The following is a 21,210-nucleotide window of genomic DNA, read 5'->3' as shown; positions in this document are numbered from 1 at the left end:
AAATATTATAAAAATAATAATATGGAATTATAGATAACATGATTTTTTAATAAATGTGTGAGTATCAAACACGGCTTGAATGGAAGTTTAATTTTTTACCATAACGTTGTTGACCGAACACACAATTGCAATTTTGTTTTAATAATATAAAATCGAAAGGTAGTAGGGTGAAATTGCAGGTGAAGCTCTGAAGGTGCCTCGCCGTGAGACTGGTAGTATTGAAGATAAGTCTCAAGTCAACTAATTAAGGTACTAGTCGTACATTAATGGTCAGTTTCAATCAACCATATTCTTAGATAAGCTAAGATAATTCTTGTCTTGAGTAGGCAAAAGGGGTTGCTATCCTGTCTTGTTAATTTTTGTTCTTTCTATTTTCCTTGAGTCATGACAAGTTAACCGGTAGCTATAGAAGGCAATAATCCTAATCAATGAAAATGGCTTATTTGGCAGTCCTCTGGTTATAGGATTGAATGGTTAATGATAATAGAATGTTGTTAATTAATACGGTCAAATGGTTCAATATTGGTCTGACTGTTGCTTATCGAGCTAGGTTTCTCATATAAAAAAAAAAGACGAAAAAATTATCATATTGGGCTAGTCAAAATTTTAATTTATTTGAATCATGTCATTGTTTATTAATAATTTGATATTTTTAAATACTTTTATTGGGTCATTTTTTTAGCAAAAATTAATCAATCAATTATATTAAAAATTAAACTCGAATTAAATTAATAATCTCAAACAAACGCCTTCATTGATTCAATCACCACTCCCATTATAAAAACAATCATACAGCACATAAATTAAAGAACTAAAGCATTGTATTAGTTATTTTTTTAGTATTTTAATACGACTTTAGCTTTAAGATGGTCACCATCTTTTACTGTTTTATTAGAGTTTAACATGTATGCTTTTATAATATAAAACAATTTTCTACTCTCATTTAATCACAAATTATTATTTGAATAATTTTAATATAATTATTTTAAAAATTAACAAATTTATCGTACATATTGGATTTTAATTAAATAATTGTATAAATTTTTCTACAATTAAGTGTGTAACATTTTTATCTCATTTTATTTTGAGTAAAATATCATTTTTATCCTTGATTGGATAGAGTATTAACAAATTCATCCCCGAAAAATGATAATTCAAATTTTAGTCTTAGAAAGTGAAAAAAAAAATACGATAAATATATTCATCCGTTAATTTTCATTTATTACCGTTAATGAAAGAGTTTACGTAACATATTTAAAAACGAATTTGTGAGTGTTTTACACATTCAGAAATAAAAATGACTACACCTATAATTTAATCTTTATTTTTCTCCTTTTTTAATAGTTGCGAGTTCTTAAAAAAAATAGAAAAGTAAACATAAATTAGAATAAACAATAATAAGCAAACATAACATTATAATAATATTTATTATTATGTTTGTTCTAACTTATACTTACTTTCTTATTTTTTTAAGTGTTTATTATAATTTTATGCTTGTAACCATAAAAAAAACAGTAGATGAAAATTAAATTATATGTTGGATAAATAACCATTTTTATCTGTAAACGTGTAGAGTGCTGACAAATTCATCCCTTTTCATATTTATTAGAAATAAAAAATAGTTATGTAGTCTTTTATTTTTATGAATTTATGAGGATATACCTGTTTCAAAATGCCACTTGACTCTGTAAATTGATGAATCGAGCCGGGAGTGACCTTTTCGTAGGTTCAGTGATGCCTTCTGTTTGTTTGGAGAGCATTCTAATATCGATCATACTAGGTTTACTACCACAGATTTTCTATACTATTTCGCACAATGAATCAAAAATTAAGAATTTTATTTCCAATTAAAGTTTGAGGCTCAGTCTACAGTTACTTTGTCAGGGAACATCCCAAACAGTGAGTTATACTTTTTATGTTGTTGCAAAATATGACAAAAATATATACTCGCATACTGCATCTTCATATTCCAATTTTCTTATAATATATCCCATATAATTAATTATTTTCAAATACTGCGTATTCCTATCATTTTTTTTATAGAGAGAGCAAACTGTTGCTTTAGGTAAACCACCAAATCACAATCAACCCCAAACCCACAAACTTGAATGATCATGAACTTCGACCCAGTCTATATCTAACTCGTAGAGCACATTCTGACATATGAAAAATATCCTAAGACTATATGTAAGGATTTATCCATGTGATATCAAAGTCTTTGAAGATTTAATGGGCACGTCCTGAATTAATCGGAGCATCAAAACTAACAAATATAAGAAAGAATAGAAAAACTAAAGAAAAAGGATCGAAGGTTTTTCCTGTGTATTAAAGAGAAGGAAAAACATCCTCAAATTGATCATATTATTTCTGATAAGTTGTAAATAAAGTTTATTAAATTTCTCTGTATATTTTTTAAAAGTGGTTAATAACAAACGTTATTATAACTTGAAATGCATAACAACGCGGGTTGAACTATGAAATTTATTTCATTAAAAACGGAAATTATTTCAATTTAAAAAATGATAACTTAGAAGTCTAAAATTTTCAAATTAATTTTTAAATGATTTTATATGATAATCAATAAGTAATTTTAATCTTTTGAAATATTCAATCAAAATATTCAACACAAACATGTCACCATTTATTATTATTATTATTATTATTATTATTATTATTATTATTATTATCATTATTTATTTAGATAAAAGGATCATGAATTCATGCCATATCCATCATAGGTCCAGTTATTTAAATATCACTGATCTAAATCAAAATTTTCAATTTAAACGGTGATAATAACTAAATAAAAAAATCCTACAATCAAGGAAAAATTATACGGTTTACCATAAAAGAATTTTAAAAAAATAACGTTTAATTAAATGTGAAATTAAAATCATTAATGAATAGTTAAAAAACAAATATTAAAAGTTAAAAACATTAATGAATAATAAAAACACTAACCCAAAATCCAACCAAGTCAAAACTAGTATGATTTAAAGATAAAAACATGAATTTAAAATAATTAATAAAAAAATTAATTATAGATTATATTTAATAAATAGTATAATTAATATATAGACAAGTTAATGGTTAGCACTCTTCTTAATTCTTATAAATAGCGTAGCATATAACCAGTAAATAGCACCACCCCTAAAATAGTTGAGAGAAATCGATTTGTGTCGATAGAAATGGTTGCCATTGTCACCCTCAAAGCGCTGACCGCTATATTTCTCGTCATTGCAATTAGAGGTAATTTTGTTTTGGTGCTAAGGATCAAAATTAACAATTTATATAATATTTTGCATTTGTATTAATTTTTTCATTTCCATTACTCTAATTTTTCAAAAACCACTCCTAATATCTCTATGCAAAACTTGATCTCATTGTTTAGAAATTAGTTTGTAATGATATATATTGAATTGTTGTAGTGGATGGGCAATGCACTCTGAGCAATCTTGAAGTGCACCAATACGATACAGGAAGACCCTATCAGGGTACAAGTTTGTTTGCTGTGACCATCATCAATAGATGCACTCCACTGTGCGATCAAAGCAATGTGAAGTTAAACTGCACTGGATTTAAGACCGTGAAACCCATAGACCCTTCAATTTTGAATGTCTCTGGTGATGTTTGTATTGTCAAGAATGGCCAACCTATCACTATCGATGATCCTGTGAACTTCCACTATGCTTATGACTACTCATTCAATCTGAACCCAATTTCATCTGACATCCATTGTCATTAATCTGCTCACTATGTATACTCTAAACAGTAAATAAAAGAGGCACAGTTTTGCAAACCCCCATTTTATTCTATGATTTAATCTAGAAATAATGTTAGTTAGTATTTTTGTTCTATTTAAAAGCTAAGGCATGCTCACTTATATATGCTTGAGCAAGAAATATATTTATAGTATAATAGGGATAACTCTTAAAATGACATTTTTTTTATACAACTAGAAATCATTTTTAAGTAAAAAGTCAAATATGTACTACTTTTTTTTAAATAAATATGTACTACTTAAATTAATCATTTATCAGTATACGTGTACGTGCGTTCCAATATAGTGAAGGGTTCCAATATCGCGTACACAAACTACATTCATAGGGGATGATCGACAAAAGGTACACAATTGTGTGCCATTAAAAAAGCAACTATTAATATTTGAATTCATGCAGCAACGATGGTGTATTTTTGTTTTGGATTTTGGTATTTCTCGTACTATTTATAATCCATTTGAAAAACAAGATTGATAATTTAACATACCTTTTTCAAGAAAAAAAAAAACTTGGCTGCAAATGATGTTTAATGAAATTGGGAAAAAGCTTAGTATGCTGCTACGTGCACAACATAACTGGTGGGAACAGAAAAAAGAAATTAGGAATCAGGGTGAAGCAAATTTTTAAATTATTTTTTGAAGAAATAAGTGAGTTTTTAATCCATAATAAAAAGTGTTGATTGCTAACTTGCTCCTTTGTAAAAATTAGTGGAAGTAAATTAACAATCCCCTTTATAATTATGAACTATTGTTAATTTTACAAGATTGTTTTTTTATTATTAATTCATAAAAATAAGTAAGAAATAATAGGCATAAAGTAAAAAGCAGTAAAAAAAGAGAGACATAAAGTAAAAAATACACATTGTTTATATTAAACAAAAATTATATCATATCTTATGAATAATTTATTTGTAATTATGTACATATTTGATTATTTTTTCATAATCTTTCTATTTATATTTATATTTAGTAATTTTTTAAATTATATTTTGTGCTTATAAATAAGTTAATCCTATTGAAAATTATATATATAATTATCATTTTTTTAAAATGTTTGTGTTCTCTTCTTGTTATGTACTTTCTCCTTTGAGTTATATTTTACTTGACATGTTATTAGCGCCATTGTCTTTCTTTCACACTTCATTGACAATTGATATTCTAATTTGCAAGAAAAAGTCATATAAAGAAACCAATGGGAGAAAATTATTTTTTTAAATTCATATTTTAAGGTCAAATTTTTTCTCTCTCGAATTTTGTTATTCATATTATGTATTTAGTCAAATATTTGTGTTCTATTTACATAATTGTGAATTTTAACACTTGAAAGTCTTGAAAACCTATCATAGAAGGAAATTTTTAAAATATTTTCTCACTTGAAGTGAGAAAATAATGCATAAGTGAAAATAAAAAGAATAATTTTTCTCACTCGAAGTGACAAAATAATATCATAATGGTTGAAACTTATGAATTTTATTATAATTCAATCATGCAAAGAGAAAGTCTTATTTTTTTGAGTTCACATTTCAAACTAAAGATTCTCCTGGTCTCCCTAATCATATTACTCATAATTATGATGTATATAATTATATTGTTCATGTAAACATGAAATTTATGTAGGTGTAATATGCCTTGAAGGTAATATCAAATAAAGAAATTCGAAAAAAAATTACTTTTGTAAAAGGTCTCAAAGACCTTATATTTGCAATTCTTTATGTTAATTTTTTATGATATTTTTTTCTTATTTATATTAACAAGTGTTATCATTGCGGGTAAATATATCCATGTTATATTAATGTTCTTAGAATCTGGTCATGGAACTGGTGAAAATATTGGTTCAAGGTTTAATTCAGTTGGGACCGAACCGATTTTAATAAAATTTTAAAAATATTTTAATATAATATTTTAGTAATATTGAACAAAAAAATAACATAATATGCATAAATTGATGACAATAATAAAAAGTAAACTTTGCTTATAAGTGTCATTATTTTTTTAACACCAAAACGACATCATTTTGAAGATTTTATTAAAAAAAATAATTTTAAACAAAACATATTAACCCACCATTCCAAGGATACATTGATTTTTAAGAAGATTAGATCACGTGTATCCAATATTTTAAATCATTGGTTGATTGATATTGTGTGAAAAAAAAATATCTATTTTTACAAAATGTGCTCTTGTAATAACAATATCAAGAAAAAAATAACTCAAAAAACATTTAGAGAGTATATTTTTTTATACCCATGAAAAAACAAAGTATGACTTAGAAACTAAGACATTAATGTTAAATTTATACTATATGTTTATTATTACAATTAAAAAACATACAATTGTAAAATAGAAATTTACGAAACAAAAGTGAGTTTGCTCTTTGGTATTAACCAGTTGGGGTCAACCCATATATGTATGATTTCTCATATAGTATATATTCTCAAAGAAAGTTGATAATTAAACATTCCCAAGAAAAAAATGGAAATAATTCTATTTCATTTTTTAATGAGAAACATGCACTACGTAAATTAACCTTGCATTACAGTTAACAATATTTCTTTTAACATCATTTCAGTTCTAAAAACTAGGAAAAGAGAGGCACTCCTTTATAAATTTTTTAAATAATAAATAAATAAAAGTTAAATACAACTAAAAAAATGACAATAAAAAAAACTAACAATATGAAAGTAATAAGAAGTTAATTTAAGTTAGAAGAAAAATTTAAAATTTAAGAAATAGTTTAAAAATAAAATTACTCAATGAAATGTGTATATCAAATGGAATAATTTTCAGTATTAACATCATTTCAGTTATAAAAATAAAGTATTAATCATTTCAGTTAAGAAAAAAAACATTAACATCATTTCAATGTGATTATATAACAAAGGGCAAAACAAAGAAACAAAAATTAATTCCCAAGACACTAGGCAGCAAAAGAAAAATTGAACTGCAATGACTACATGGTATCCTACGAGAAATACTCCAATGTGCAAATACTATAAGCCTACCGTTACATAATATATTTTGAAGGACAGAATGTCTACATATTCGTTTATCAAGAATTCAAGATATAACGAAAAGGCAAATACTACAGAGCCATTTACTCCTACAAGTTGATGACAGAATCTCATTTGGGGTTTCTAAGAACAATGATGACAGAGTCTCCACGTAGAAACATTTTGCTGATGAATCTATCCTTGTTGACTGGCTGGGCCTTTTTCTTTCCTTTACCAGTCTTTGGCACCTGATTGTACACACAGATAGCTTAGAAGATGTAACAAGTGCAAGGGAAGTAAAATTCTAAAAGACAAACCATACCTCAGTCCACATCTCCCTGACATTTTCAAGAACCATGTTGCAGTGCCTGTCAAAAGCCCTTACACGACCCAGAAGCTTTTTGTTGTTCCGACAATTTATCAGTACCTGCATAAGTTAAATGTTGAATTAAAAAAAAAACCTCTGAGCCTGCCTCAGAAACCATAAAAAATAGTATATATTATAAAAATGAACATACCTGAGTATTATTTTTAACACTCATCATGAGTACAGATAGTGGTCCGGTGTTGAACTCCTCTTCCTCATTTTTACCCGCAGCCTGTAAAAAGAAGTGTGTTAGCTTGGCAAAGATAGTAAAGCATAGTAAGCAAGTCTCAAATACTAAAACTTAAAAATAATAAACATTACAACAGGAAAACCAATATCATGCAGAATGATTGACAACCAATAATTCCCGCACAAAAGACACATTATCATAAGCTAATAAAATCCCTTTGCCTAGGTAGCCTGTTTAGTGGTTACATATGAGCAATGACAAGCAAAAATTGGGCTAAATTATGCAAAATAAAAATGTACTTAACAGAACTTACATCTTCCTCCATTGGCCGGCTTGAGAAAAGAAAGTAGGGAAACAAAACAGAAATATTAGTACTTCAGGAAAAAAAAGGTGAAAATTTAATAATAATATCAACAATACCAATAGAATTCACAAGGAGAAGAGTTACAGAATCAATACCTCATTTTGGAAGGAAAGTGCAGTTGAGAAACTCTTCAAATAAAGTCAAAACTGAAATAAGAGAAAACATGAATCAAATGATGAATTAAAAAAGAAACTAAGTAACTGGGAACCAAAACTTTAAATAAATTGCAGAGAATAAGAAATACTATAACAGATAAGAAAAGAAAGGGTGAAAGGGGGCAAACAAAAAGAGAAAAGGGAAACATTAGCAAGCCCCTTCAGTGCAGGCCTCCATGTATTTTCCTCATGGACAACTAGGAAGAATGAAAGTTATTTTTCTAATCATCTCCAGAGGTAGGGGGGTGTGCAAAAACAGGTTTGGTTAAAAATCTGAACCAAACTGGTTTCAAACTGTGTTAACCAGATCAATTTTATATCCAAATAGCCAAACAAGTTTAGAAAACTGTTAAAAATCAAACTGGATTTAAAAACGTTTCTGGACCAAACTGGTTCTGAACCAGTTTTAAACCGGTTCTAAGAAGCAAACTGGTTTCCAACTGTTTTTTTCAAATAAGAAATTGATTCAGGTGAAAATCAGTTAGGTTAATCAAACCGGTTTTGTAAAAACAATTCAGTTAACCATTTGTAAAACAGTGCATTTAGTTTTTTCAAACCAGTCCGGGTAAAAACCGGTTCAATTTCAGTTCAGTTACAATCCGGTTTGGACCAGCTTTTTTTTGTTCACACTCCTACCCAGAGGCTAATGTGACTGATTCAACTTTCAAGGCAGGGATAGACATCGGAATTAAAGGACTAACAACTTGTATGCAAGTCAAAGTGGGAATCTGTACATGAAGCTGCAAGCAAACAAGAAACTACCCTATACAACAAAACATACTTAAAAAAAGGGTTAAATTAGTATTTTGGTCCTCTAATTTTTAAAATTGATTTGATTTATCTTCAATTTGGTTCTCTAATTTTTAAATGAGTGGTCATGCCTTCTAAATTTTGGCCTGTGTTTTGCACCGGTTTAAAACCGTTACTAAGTGGTTTTAAGACCCCACAAAATACGGTTTCTTATCACCGCCAAGACCAAGTTGAATAGATTTAGAAAATTAGAAGACCAAATTGAATATAAAAAATTTGAAACGCTAAAAAATAAATTAGAGTACTAATAAACTAATTCAACAAAAAAAAAGCCTCTTCAGTTCAGTTCTTGATGTATTTTCATCATCCTCAGACTTTTTTACTGGTTTACTAACATGAAATTAAGACAACAACAGAGAAAACACAACATCACTTAAAAAAAGACTTAATCCGAAACCACGTTGCTTTGGGTGAAAATTTTAGGAGAAAATCCTTTTCAAAATCCCTAAAAACCTCAGACCCTAGGATTCCAAGAAGGGAGAAGGAACACGATATAGAACAGCCAGAAATGAGAAGCACAAACCGTTAGAAAATCAAAATTTTTATATGAATCGGATCGTAGTCAGAGACAGAAGCATGTCGAGAATCAATTACGCAAATACACGCATAGGAGCACGGATTGAGGCACAAAAGCATAAATCGAGAAGACAAAAAAAAAATATAAGCAAAAGCAGCATACCTTGATTCAGAGGATGGAGAAGATCTGAAGCTGCGAAGTGAAGAGTGAAGCACCACACTCAGAAGTGAAATCGATAAACCCTAACTCTACTTTGTAGGGGGTTTTCAGTTCAAAAACGAACTTGGTTGGGCACGACCATTTCCATTCGGCCCAATACCCTTGGGCCTGGATGACCTAATCATGTTAACAAATCTGACTCCTTCTTTCTTTTTAAAAGCAAATCAACGGCTGGGATAAAAAATGCACAAAACTGCTATCGTTTTAGTCTGATAAGGTATTCTGAAAATTATATACCACGTCCTCCTAGAAAATAATCCAACAAATTATATTAAGCTCCCTTCAAGTTTACTCAAATTACATATGTACTTCCTCTTTTTTATTTACAGAAAATTTCTTAACTTTTGTTTTCCTATTACACTAAAAACCCCTACATCTCACACAACGTTAGCTCCGTTTAATTTACGGGTCGTGATTATAATTCAAATTCATTATTTTTATGTAATTAATATAATATAAAAAATATATGTTTTTGTATTTTGCATAGAATTTATTTCTATTTTTTATTTATTCATGAGGCATGGGTATTTTCCCCCCTAAAATACCCCATCTCAAATACTTCGTTAAGCCCCTTAAGCAAGTTTTTTTTAATGAATGGAAATTTCCAAGAAGAATTATCAACAATTTTGACAGAGAAGGAAAGACAAAAGTAATGCAAAAGAAAGGAAAAAATACATGTATAATTTGATCTCTGGAAATATTTATGTAATTTGATCAAAATTATATGTATGACAAACACTTGACAGTGGAAATGGTAGAGTTCTTATTTTTGTGATGATTCATTAATTCAACAGGAATTAAGTGCTGACGCATTTTTTTCACATTAAATTAGTACTACATTTTAAACATTAAATAAGCTTGATCCTTTATTTTATTTTTTGAATTTTATATGTACTACTTTTTTTATAGATTTTGTAATTTCTAATTTTTAGATATAACATAAATATTCGAATTAACTATGGAAAAAAATTAAAAATAATCTGAAAAGGAAAATTTACTTATAGAGCTTGATTGACTTAATTTAAAATTAGTCGGTTTAGCCGTGCGTTACACGGGATTTTTTTTTAACAATTAATTTTTGGGAATCTTAATTTTGGTTTTACTTTTATAAGATTATACAATTATATCATAATAATATCAACATGAAATTTTAATCATAATATTCATAACATAAAATAGTCAAATATAACATGAAATATTGTAGGATAATCTCATGAGTTACATGTAGCAAAATGCAACAATACTTAATAACATTAAACTTTTAAAAAACCTCCTTCTTTGAATTTGTACCCACTGCAACACTTTTGCCGGCCTTCCGTAATGCAAGAATAATATAGAACATCAGATTGCCAAGTATATTTTGCAAGTCCATTTGTTTCCTTTACGATCAATTAAATCAATGATTTGAGTATGGATGGCCTAAGAAAATTGACAAAATTCCAAAAACAAATACAGCATCAAAATTACCATAAATATTCAGCAAAAGAAAAGATTAATATAAAGATACATACTCAATATAACATATAATACTGTAGGATCATTTGTTCTGTTACATTCTACAAAATCTGACAAATAAATTTTAAAAATTTAACAACTTTAGAGAAATTGCAAAAGAGTACATCAGTTTGACTTTGATTAACTCCAAATTTTAAAGAAACTCCTTTAAATTTGTTAATATATTATATATAAATTTATATTAATAAATTTATTTACAAATAAATATCAATGTATGAAATATGTAAATTTACCAGGTAAAATAAATAGATAATTGTTGCCTAGAATTAGACATTCATTTTGCATGGATATATATATACACACACGTAAAACAAATAAATTTCTTTGGATAAAATCTTAAGAGAATAATTTGGGAAAGAAAATCCTTTAAAAAAAGTTGGGTAAGAAAAATGAAAACGAAAATACCAAAACTATCAAAACCATGAACAATATAAATATACTAAAATCATATTAAAATCAATTTTATAATCATATGCTAATGTATTTTTTTACAAAATTATTATTCTATTATTATGAATTGTGCATTTTTTATACCAGTAAAATTTACATATATATTTAATGTGAATAATAAGAAAATAGAAATGATTTATCAACATTTTTAAGATTGTAAATTTTAAATATCATATGAAAAAAACTGAAAACAATTTGAGTTGAATTTCATTAAATATGAACTAATGACTTTAGTCAAAATACAAATTTTATTAGATAAAAATAAAACGTTCAATAAATTAGCATAAAAGTAAACAAAATTATTTTAAAATAATTATACTGTTGAAGTAAAAAGTACTAAAATTATAATGGACCTTATTTTTTTCCTCAAAAACCAATGTTAAATCAAATCATCCACTTCCAGCCACCAAAATAAAATTTTCATGAGTCTTTAATGACTTGATCACTAATATTAACATACACGCGTCGTGTTAAATTTATTTTAAATAAATAAATTTATGTTTAAGCCAAAATAATTTAATCAAATCAATTTGATTTGTTAAATGGTAATATAATTTTTTGGGTAATATATTTCTATATACTGTAACGCATAAGATATAAGTATGCAAACCCAAATAATTTAAGGATTTCTATTTAATACCTTATTAAATTTAAATTTGAACATGGAGTCATCTAAATTTATATATTATTTTACATTTTTTATTTTTACGTAAGTTTATATCCGATGATAAAATGTTATTAGATATACATAGTGTTATACATATAGAAAAACAAATAATACCAAAAGCTATATAATAAAAAAAATTAATCAACGCATTTTTTTAATAGTAACTTTCTATATACAATACTTATTTTATTCAGTAATTTAATAATAAAAGTCAGTTGGAGGGAAAAAATATAACTTCATATATCTTCCGAAAATTTGAAGGTGCAAAAGTTCTACAAAATTATGATTTATCACCTATGCTATATATCTTACAAGTTCATATAACTTTCTTTTACTGCCTAGAATAACTTAAACGTATCAGCTTGATAAATGATAATTGAATTGCCTAATTGCTAAATCATACTTTAGAGTGTAGAGTATCTCCAGATATTTTCGTGCATAGAGAACTTGTGTGTCCAACTTTACATCTCCCCCATTTTACTCCTTTTATCATGTAAATCACAAAAGAAGTTCATTTAAAACGTTGGAATATTACACGATTGCATAATGTCCAGAGTCTTAGTCTTCTTTTCACAAAAAAAAGGAGTGCAACAGTGCTAATCATGTCTTTGCTTCCTTTTTGTCTTTCAATTTGCATGATAGATTAGTGGTTGGAAGAAGTCCCATACCGATTGAACACTCTAATAGCAAAAGATGTGACTAATGTTTCTGCTGTTTAGGATTAATGATAACCACTATAGGCTTTAAAAAAAAGTTTAGTCAGAAGATAGAAATCAAATATTAATATAGATAATAAATACATTTAATGTGCACTATACTGTATGGTCACAAATCACAAGAAAGGCTAACAATGCATAAACAGAGGTCATACTTCTTTGAAATATACCCAGACCAGAATTATAAGTTAGGAAACTAAACTAAAGAAAAGAATTACACAGCATGAAACTTCTAGAATGCGATTAAGCTACACTAATAGGCAAAGCATTATGTAGTACATAGTTTGGATGATCTGTGTGGAGCTTGTGAGATCTGAAGGAATCCCTTTAATTGAAGCAGCTTCTTACAATTGTTCTCGTAACAAGTGCATTCATAAAAGATTTCAAAAACTGAAAATTTGGTTAAATTGTAACAATTAAATTCAATAAGGATCCAAAATGTGTGTCGCACAAATCAAACAAACCTATAAATTGTAACAATTACATTCAATAAAACAATCCAGTAGAGAAAACAACTACGCCACCTATCCTTCACTTATATATTTTCAAATTTTATTTCACAATAAAGCAAATGCGTCATGAGCTTGGTTAAAATTATATCACAGAGTTGCTTATTAAAAAGAACTAACAACTTCAAATATTGTTTCTTGTGTAAAAAGTCCAACTCTAGCTAAATGCTCAGGATCATTATATTTGGGAGAGATGAATGTTACATATACAAACCACTGATCTGCATATTTGCTCATTCGGTGAAAAGTTCAAATACAACTTGCAAGTTTGAATCTTCAAATTTGTTTGCCTTCAAGATGTTTAATTACAAAGAAAAAAAAATGAAATTTCATTAAAACTAAAAATAAAAATCTGCAAAAAAATATATATATAAATAAATGATAAAAAATAATAAATCTCACTGACAATTCTTTGGACTGATTTTTGTACAGGAAATGTACTTGAGAACTTTGTCCGAGGCATTAACGTAACACTCTACAAAGGCTAACAATAATCTGTAAATAAATAAATAGGGGGAAATGAAAAAGAGGAAAAAATAATACGATACTCAATAATATTAAGGCTTCATATAAACCGTGCGTATACTTGTCAAACAAAGAAACCCTCCACCATATACAAAATTATGCAATTCTCAAAATTTTCTCAGCAACCATTTATTATTTTGGAGAGCAGAACCTGAAAATTAAAATGGTTTAAACTCAAAATTTGTGAGAGATTAAGGAGAAGCAACGTGTTTGGGCATATATATAGGAAGATAGACAATAGGGAATATTAATTGGATAGGTTGTGGAACCGTATTTTAGATGTTGGAAACTGGTTTAGTGTGGGAAAACGATCAAAATGTCTATTACCTAATGAAATAAGGGGAGTTAGAGATATTAATAACCATAATGTTTGTGTATTGAGCAATGGAACGTTTGCTACCAAAATAAACGTGCATATAGGATATACAGAAGGACAATTAATTAAATAGATAGTTAAACGTGCATGAACGAATAATTCGAAGAGCCCGAATTAATCAAAGATGGCTGAGAGAACATGTCTTTGTCATTAATGTCTATTTTTACGTCAATTGCATCATTTGCATGACCAGCGGAATGATTTCACGTAGAATTAAAGATGAATAATGCAGTTTAGGCGGGCAAGTGGACTGATTTCACGTAGTATAGACCATCTTTAATACACAGTTTAGGCGGGAGATTGTAACTGCAAAACTTATTCGCTTTATTAATAATAAAAAATATATAATTTTTCAGATTTATAAATAAGTTAATTTTATATTATATCATTGATATAGGGAATAAATATTTTAAAGATCTACAAGAATATATCATGCTTTCACACATTCTCACCATAATAAATAAATTCCTCCGTCACTCTCTTATTAGTTGCAAGTCAAGTCATTTTAGGCGTATCCTAATACTTAGAGTTGATGATGAAAATTAAGAAAGCCTGTAACTTAAAAAAAAATTGCTCACTTTTATCCAATTTGTGTTAAAAGAGTTGACCAAGCAATCATTTCTTTCTTAATTATAAGATATTTTAAAAAAAATATTTGAATCTTTTTATAATTTTTTTTAATTTTTATATGTATTAATTATTTTTTTACTTAATTATTCTCTCTCCAAACATTAAAAAAAAATTAAGTGAAAAGAGAGATAAGAAAAAAAATAATTTTAGAATGATAATACAATTAATTAACATATTTTAACATGATTAACTAAATTAATTACTTTACTTAAAAAAACAAATTAATTAAAAGATTTTTATAATTACGAGGGAAAGAAAGTAATTCACAACCACGTTTAATACTGCAAATATTGATCACACAGAAGCATTCTCTCAGCAGATAGAGCACTACTGTTTTGTCCGAAATAATAATTGTTTGAGTGAAGAGTCCCAATCCATTGGGTCCATTTACTTTTTCATTTGGAAATGTGAGAATACAAACACCACTGTAAAGCGACAATAGAGGTGACACTACACTGTTTCGACTACTTCTGAATGTTGAAAGGGAAATGAAGAAGTTCAAAGGATATTGAATTTTTTGGCTGAGGCCATGGATCAATTACTTATTTCCAACTCTCACGCATGAGAAACAAAGTGCACCAATTTGAATTGTTACGATAAAGTGAAATATTCTACCCCACTGAGAATGAAAGATGTACACACAGGAATAAGGGGTATACAAATCAAAAGCTTAATGTTTTTCCATCGTTGTGAAACCCAATTACATCACCCACCAAAGTCTAATCTTGTTGAAAGTAGGATAGAGAAATGAGAAACTACACAGTTTTGTTCTTTCTGGTTTTCCGTGTCGCGTGGTTTGAAGGCTAGGCTAAGAAAAAGGTGCCTATACTACAATGACAACAAACACCTGCACCCGGAGAAAGTATTAGATAATTTTGAACCACCACCTAATGCATAGTCTCGATAAATTTTTATGTAACATGTATTCAAACTTAAACACGTGTCCACAAGTTTTTAAAGTAAATTTACGGTTGAGATTAATTTAAATACAATATTCCAATTTTACAAATTCAAAATTAAAATTAATTCTACCGAACTTTAAAACAAAGGAATCATACCTCAATGCACTTCCTTTGTGATCCATTGATTAACTCAATCAATTTTTTTTTCTTCGATGATAATGTGAATACGTTTCAATTCTAGATGAAAGTATTGAGGCTGTAATTCAAAAGTTCTCTGTGACAAGTTCCTCCTAGAGATCCCAATTAAGTTTAGTAAGTGGTCCCATAAAGATAAAATACGAGAAAGAGCGACAATAGCAGGTATGCTATATTAGTGAACGACGTTCTTCCATTCCATGTTAGAGTAATGTACACATAATCAAATGTATTCCAAGGAACAGAAATGGGAGTGACAGTTTAGCTTCAACCGCAATGTCTTCAACTGTGTTTTGTCTTCGAGCTCTTTGATAGCAACCTTAAACGAATGAAAATCAACGATGGGGCCACTCTGCTTTATTCTAAAGCAATTATACAAAGAAAACGAGAAAGTACGCACCAGCAAAAATACACTGCAGAGAAAAAGAAAAAGAAAAAAAAAACGATATTCACACGTAAGGCCTGTTGCTGAGAAGATACAGCCACAGGAATAGATGCAAAATAGAAAAATATGGAGATTGTTTTCCTATTCTTATATTAGTTATTTACAGCCTCAAGAGCAAAGAACACAAGTATATAAAGATAACTGCAAGAATTTGATTCTAATTATATAATATGTGGAAGGTTCTGCTAAACTGTGACATGTGAAGATTAATTTAGACTTAAGACATCTTTATCTTGGCTAATTACAGCCTCAAAAGGGGGATAAAATAAGGCATTTGATACCATCAAAATGAAGTGCCAAGCCAGGTTATGGTGATTGGTGAACAGTAAATGGAAAGAAAAAGGGCTGTAACAGAGAGCACATATATGTTCCATAAACAACTTAAACTGTATAGACTAACTGATTATATAACAAAATAAGGCAAAACAAAGAAATAATTCCCGAAAGTCTAAGCTAAAAGAAATGAAAAAAAAAAAAAAAAATTCAACTTCAGTATGACTACATGGAATCCTACGTGAAATACTCCAAAGTGCAAATACTATAAGCCTACCGTTACATAACAAAAGAAACTAATCATGCAGTTATACAGAAGGCCTAACTTCTAGACCAGCCTCCATTGCTGATTCTCTTGTAGCAGCAGTAGTCTCTTCTTCAGCTTCACCAGACATCTCCTCCAGGGATTTTCCTTTAGATTCAGGAACCAAGAATGTAAACAGCATCCCCAAGAAGTTAATCACACCCAAAACTATAAGTGTATTTCTCAGCCCAATGGCATTCTGAGCATACAGGTAGCCAAAAGCCCCTACCATTGCCCCTGCTTTCCCTGCTGCAGCTGATATGCCATGGCATGTAGACCTTAGCCTTGCAGGGAAAATCTCTGCCGGCACGACGAATGTGGTGGCATTTGGACCAAAATTGGCAAAGAAGAAGGTCAATGAGTACAGCACAACAAACCCAATTTGGTTGCCCTTCATGGTCCAGTGGTGGTATGGAATAGCTAAGGCAAACATGAACACTGTCATGAAGAAAAAGCCCATCAACTGAATTGTAAACCTTCCCATCTTATCAATGAGTGCCACTGTGAACCAGTAACCAGGTACGGTACTGCAAAGGGCTATGAGGGTCTGTGCTCTAGCAATTTTGAAAACCTCTTCAACGGCATTCATGGTTTTTGCTTCAGGAATCCAACCAATTGTACTGAAAATGTCTTTCTGGAAAAGATTCTGACTATAATACGCAATGTCCAACAGGAACCAAGTAGTGGCTGTTCCAACAAGGTGAAGTCCATGGCGGCGAAGGAACTGTTTTGTGAACAAGCCAAATTCATTCCCTCTTCTTGTGTCCAATTGCTCAACTTTCTCCTGTTCAGCTTCTATCTCAACTTGCAGCACCTTTGACATATCTGCAGCTGCCTGCTTGGCATTCTTGGCAACCAAGGCAGTGTACCTTGCAGTCTCAGGCATTTTCATTCGCCAATAGTATGTGAGCAGAGCTGGGAGTGCACCAAACATCAAGATTATCCTCCAAACATAATCAGCTTGTGGCACTGTGGACAAAACTGGGTTAACCTGGAATGCTGGAGCAGGGTACAGGGCCTTGAAAGCAGATGAAACTACAATTGCCACCGTGCCACCAGCCAAAATTCCAAAACCTTGCATGGCAAAAACAGCAGCTATGAATGCCCCACGAGTCTTCCTGTTGGCATACTCAGACATGATAGTGGCTGAAAGAGGGTAGTCACCACCAATGCCAAATCCAAGCCAGAAACGGAAGAAGCAAAGAGTAGCCATAACAGCTTTAGGGTCTTTGCCAAAAGAAAGACCAGAAGCAATTGAGCATATCACCATGAGCATAAGGGTCATCCCGTAGACACGTTTCCTTCCCATTTTGTCACCGAGCCAGCCAAAGAAAAGCTGGCCTGCAAGGGTTCCACAGAATGCAACACCATTGATGGCAGCAGAAACATTTGATGGCAGAGAGCCAGGCTTGTCGTGGCCTTCAAAGTAGTATATGCGGCCAAGCAATTTGGTGACAAGGGAGATGCAAAAAAGATCATATGCATCAGTGAAGAAACCCATTCCAGCAATCACAATTGCTGTGAAATGGTACCATTGTGTCTTGGCAACATCGAGTGCATTAAGCACTTGCAACTGATCCCTAGCCATGTCTGTGTTTTGTCACAAAACTCTCTTCCTTTAGTCTCCCAGGTGCCTTAACCTGAAATAACCAGAAGGCGGTGTTAGACGAGAGTGAACATGATACTGATTAACAAGAGAAAATAAATGAACCATGAATCAACGGTGAAAGCTAAGAAAAGCGATAAGGTGATGACAATAAGACAAATTAAAGAGCTACAATTTCCACAGTAGTCAATCTGAATAAAAAAGGTTTCAACATGGGGGCCACAGCTTCTAAAAGTGGGACTGAAAACCAAGTGCACAACATCGTGATCGTTAAAAATAATTCTTTTCATCGAAAATACATGGTAAGTCATGGCATCAAACAGATTCTAAGATTTCAGTTTTTAAGTCACCCAGTGCAGCACCAATGTAATGACTACAAATTTTGTTTATATAATTTTTGCTGTTCTCTTATCATAAAGTCACCAAAGAAAAAGGTTGACATATTCAACTATAGACCATCATAGTCCCTCAACAAACTGAAGCACGTAAATCATTGCATTGCTATTAAAGGAAGTTTACGTATAGTATAGTACACCTTATGCACAACAATAAAAAGAGTATTTTTCTTGGGAAGAGTATTCATGTGATCCAGGGAGTCTAATAGTCAAATATCATAAAGTCTTACATATCTAAACATTTATTATCAATATTCATAGACCCAATCCAACAAAATAATTAATTAATTTAACACTTTAAGAGCTACTAAATTTATAAAAAATAAATATTTTTAATATATATATAAATTTATAATGATAATTTAAATTGTAATATAAGTTTTATTTTAATATCTGATAATCATTTAAAAAATATATAATTCAATTTATTTAGGAATAGAAATAAATGTAAAAGATAGATTAAAAAACTTTAAATAGGACTAAATTTTAAATCGTATATTGATTTCGTTGGAATACCTCAAAGTTAAACTGAAAAGGCCAAAACCCTACTTACAATACTTTAAAAAGTCTACATTTAAGAATATTAAATATATGAATAAAAATATGATAGTTTAAAAATGACCGAGAGATTAATTTTTAGTTGTGAGCCTAAAAAGAATTCGTAATTGAGGGGACCAAGAGATGGCATGCTTTGTTGGAATGTTTGTGGATCTTGATAAAATATTAATAATCTAATATATTATGTTAGATTTATCAAGAGAGACATTATGAAAAATACTTGAAATATATAATGATTAATTAAATAAACACATCAAAATTTAGTCACAAATAATTGATTTAATGTTCTTTCTAAATCAAATCATCTTATTTCTTATGAAATTATCGTTTTCTTTTGAGATGGAGACAGGATAATCTGTTCCAAAATTTGGTATCTTAGACATCATAACTGATATCTAAGATGAACCTATTAAGATTTTCATTGTTCCAAGATTTGGTATCTTGAGAACCACAACTGATATTAGGTCTTAAATCTATTAAGATTTTCATTGTTTTTTATATTAAGAGTCTATATGATATTAATTTTATGTTGACAGTTTGATAAGTTCACTAAATTAGATAATTTATATTAAACTATATAAACTCATATAAATGCAAATAATAAATATAAAAGAGAATATAATATGCAAATAAATTCCAGGAAAATTAGTTGACTTGAGAGCATCACGCTTTTATTAGAGAAATGCTAGGTTTAAATTATCGAAGCCGTTATCCCATAAAAACTTCGCAGAGCAATAAAAGAACCCATGAGCAATGCTCTGCTATTTGATGTCTACAAGAACAAATTAAAAAAAAAAAAAAAATCGATCCCAACCCCTCATTAAGAAAAAAGAAAAGAAACGACTAGAACAGCTAAAGAGAATGATTAAAAAAAATGAAGAAAAGACAAAAACAAAGACGCATATATACATATATATACCTCGATCGGTGGTAGCACGCATAGAGAACAAAGCAATATCGCGCGCTTTTCAAACGTAGGAAGAGTGCAGGGAAACGCACAAGAAAACGTCACCTTCAGCAAGTGAAAGGGAGTGTTCTTGTTCCTATGCGTGAGAGAAACGACGAAGAAATATAATAGAGAATGAATGGAATGGAATGTTATTGTTGAGATGGAGGGAATGGGTAATGGTTCTGTATTTAAGTGCAGCGAATCATATCTTTTTGTCAAAAGATCAAAACTATAAAAAAAAAAAAGCATATTCTCCGCGGGTTTCCCTCCAACTTTTTTTTGCTATAATAGTAAAGATAATGGTAACTATTAAGCATTAAGATGTATGATAATTAATTATAGCAGTGTTAAACCTCTTCAAGATTTGCATATTCAAAAGCATATTCTTCCCATTTACCTTATTGAACTGTGGCATTAATTGTTGTGATGTTGTTGGATAAAACTACTATCTCTAAAAATATTTTTTTACATCTCTGTTACTTAAAATTTCACATTTACCTTACTAAAAATGCATATCTCAAATATTTAAAAATTTCTACATTTTGTTAGGTAATTAAAAAAATTATGAAATTTCAAAGGTGTGAAATAGGCGTTTATGGTGTTTAGGTATAATATATCATTGTTTTATGAACTTTGATTTATAAATAAAATTAGTAAGGTTATGTGATACATACGCACTCATTATGTACAAACTAACACTTCCAAATAATGTAAAAGTTTAACTATTTTCTATTCTTAGAAATAACAAAAATTATATTATAGATTTATAATAAATAACTTAAATTGAAATATATAATTATTTTTA

General features: G+C 29.4%; 3 protein-coding genes and 1 non-coding gene across 5 annotated transcripts; 1 reads left to right on the top strand and 3 right to left on the bottom strand.

Annotated features, from left to right (window-relative positions):
- The first annotated feature begins 3,169 nt into the window (after nt 1-3,169).
- On the top strand, nt 3,170-3,745 carry LOC102663891 (protein TAPETUM DETERMINANT 1). Its single transcript, XM_006606306.4, has 2 exons — nt 3,170-3,249; nt 3,429-3,745. Exons 1-2 carry the CDS (start codon nt 3,189-3,191, stop codon nt 3,743-3,745), a joined length of 378 nt encoding a protein of 125 aa, XP_006606369.1. The 5' UTR covers nt 3,170-3,188.
- Nucleotides 3,746-6,881: 3,136 nt separating this feature from the next.
- LOC100793233 (probable small nuclear ribonucleoprotein Sm D2-like) lies at nt 6,882-9,408 on the bottom strand. The gene is given in 6 exon segments (NM_001254093.2): nt 6,882-7,016; nt 7,091-7,195; nt 7,287-7,367; nt 7,639-7,657; nt 7,785-7,835; nt 9,334-9,408. Coding segments are annotated over 5 exon segments (327 nt in total). The 5' UTR covers nt 7,790-7,835; nt 9,334-9,408; the 3' UTR covers nt 6,882-6,899.
- LOC113000845 (small nucleolar RNA Z159/U59) lies at nt 8,000-8,083 on the bottom strand. Its single transcript, XR_003266166.1, has one exon. It is a non-coding gene; the product is annotated as a small nucleolar RNA Z159/U59 (small nucleolar RNA).
- Nucleotides 9,409-16,668: 7,260 nt separating the features above from the next.
- Nucleotides 16,669-20,607, bottom strand: PHT1-10 (inorganic phosphate transporter 1-10). 2 transcript variants are annotated; one of them, XM_014772236.3, is made up of 2 exons: nt 20,376-20,607; nt 16,669-18,537 (listed from the first exon to the last, which is right to left on the bottom strand). In XM_014772236.3, exon 2 carries the CDS (start codon nt 18,483-18,485, stop codon nt 16,902-16,904), a length of 1,584 nt encoding a protein of 527 aa, XP_014627722.1. In that variant the 5' UTR covers nt 18,486-18,537; nt 20,376-20,607; the 3' UTR covers nt 16,669-16,901.
- Between the last annotated feature and the right edge of the window lie 603 nt (nt 20,608-21,210).

Source organism: Glycine max, chromosome 20 (assembly GCF_000004515.6).
Source record: "Glycine max cultivar Williams 82 chromosome 20, Glycine_max_v4.0, whole genome shotgun sequence".
Taxonomy (NCBI): domain Eukaryota; kingdom Viridiplantae; phylum Streptophyta; class Magnoliopsida; order Fabales; family Fabaceae; genus Glycine; species Glycine max.
The sequence above is the reverse complement of the archived record's forward strand: the minus strand, read 5'-3'. Positions and strand labels throughout refer to the sequence as shown.

Bases quoted from the DNA above. Each gene is read 5' to 3' on its own strand.
- LOC102663891 (XM_006606306.4), top strand. From the start codon at position 3,189: ATGGTTGCCATTGTCACCCTCAAAGCGCTGACCGCTATATTTCTCGTC. The intron at 3,250-3,428 runs GTAATTTTGTTT...GAATTGTTGTAG, and splicing joins TCTCGTCATTGCAATTAGAG to TGGATGGGCAATGCACTCTG.
- PHT1-10 (XM_014772236.3), bottom strand. From the start codon at position 18,485: ATGGCTAGGGATCAGTTGCAAGTGCTTAATGCACTCGATGTTGCCAAG.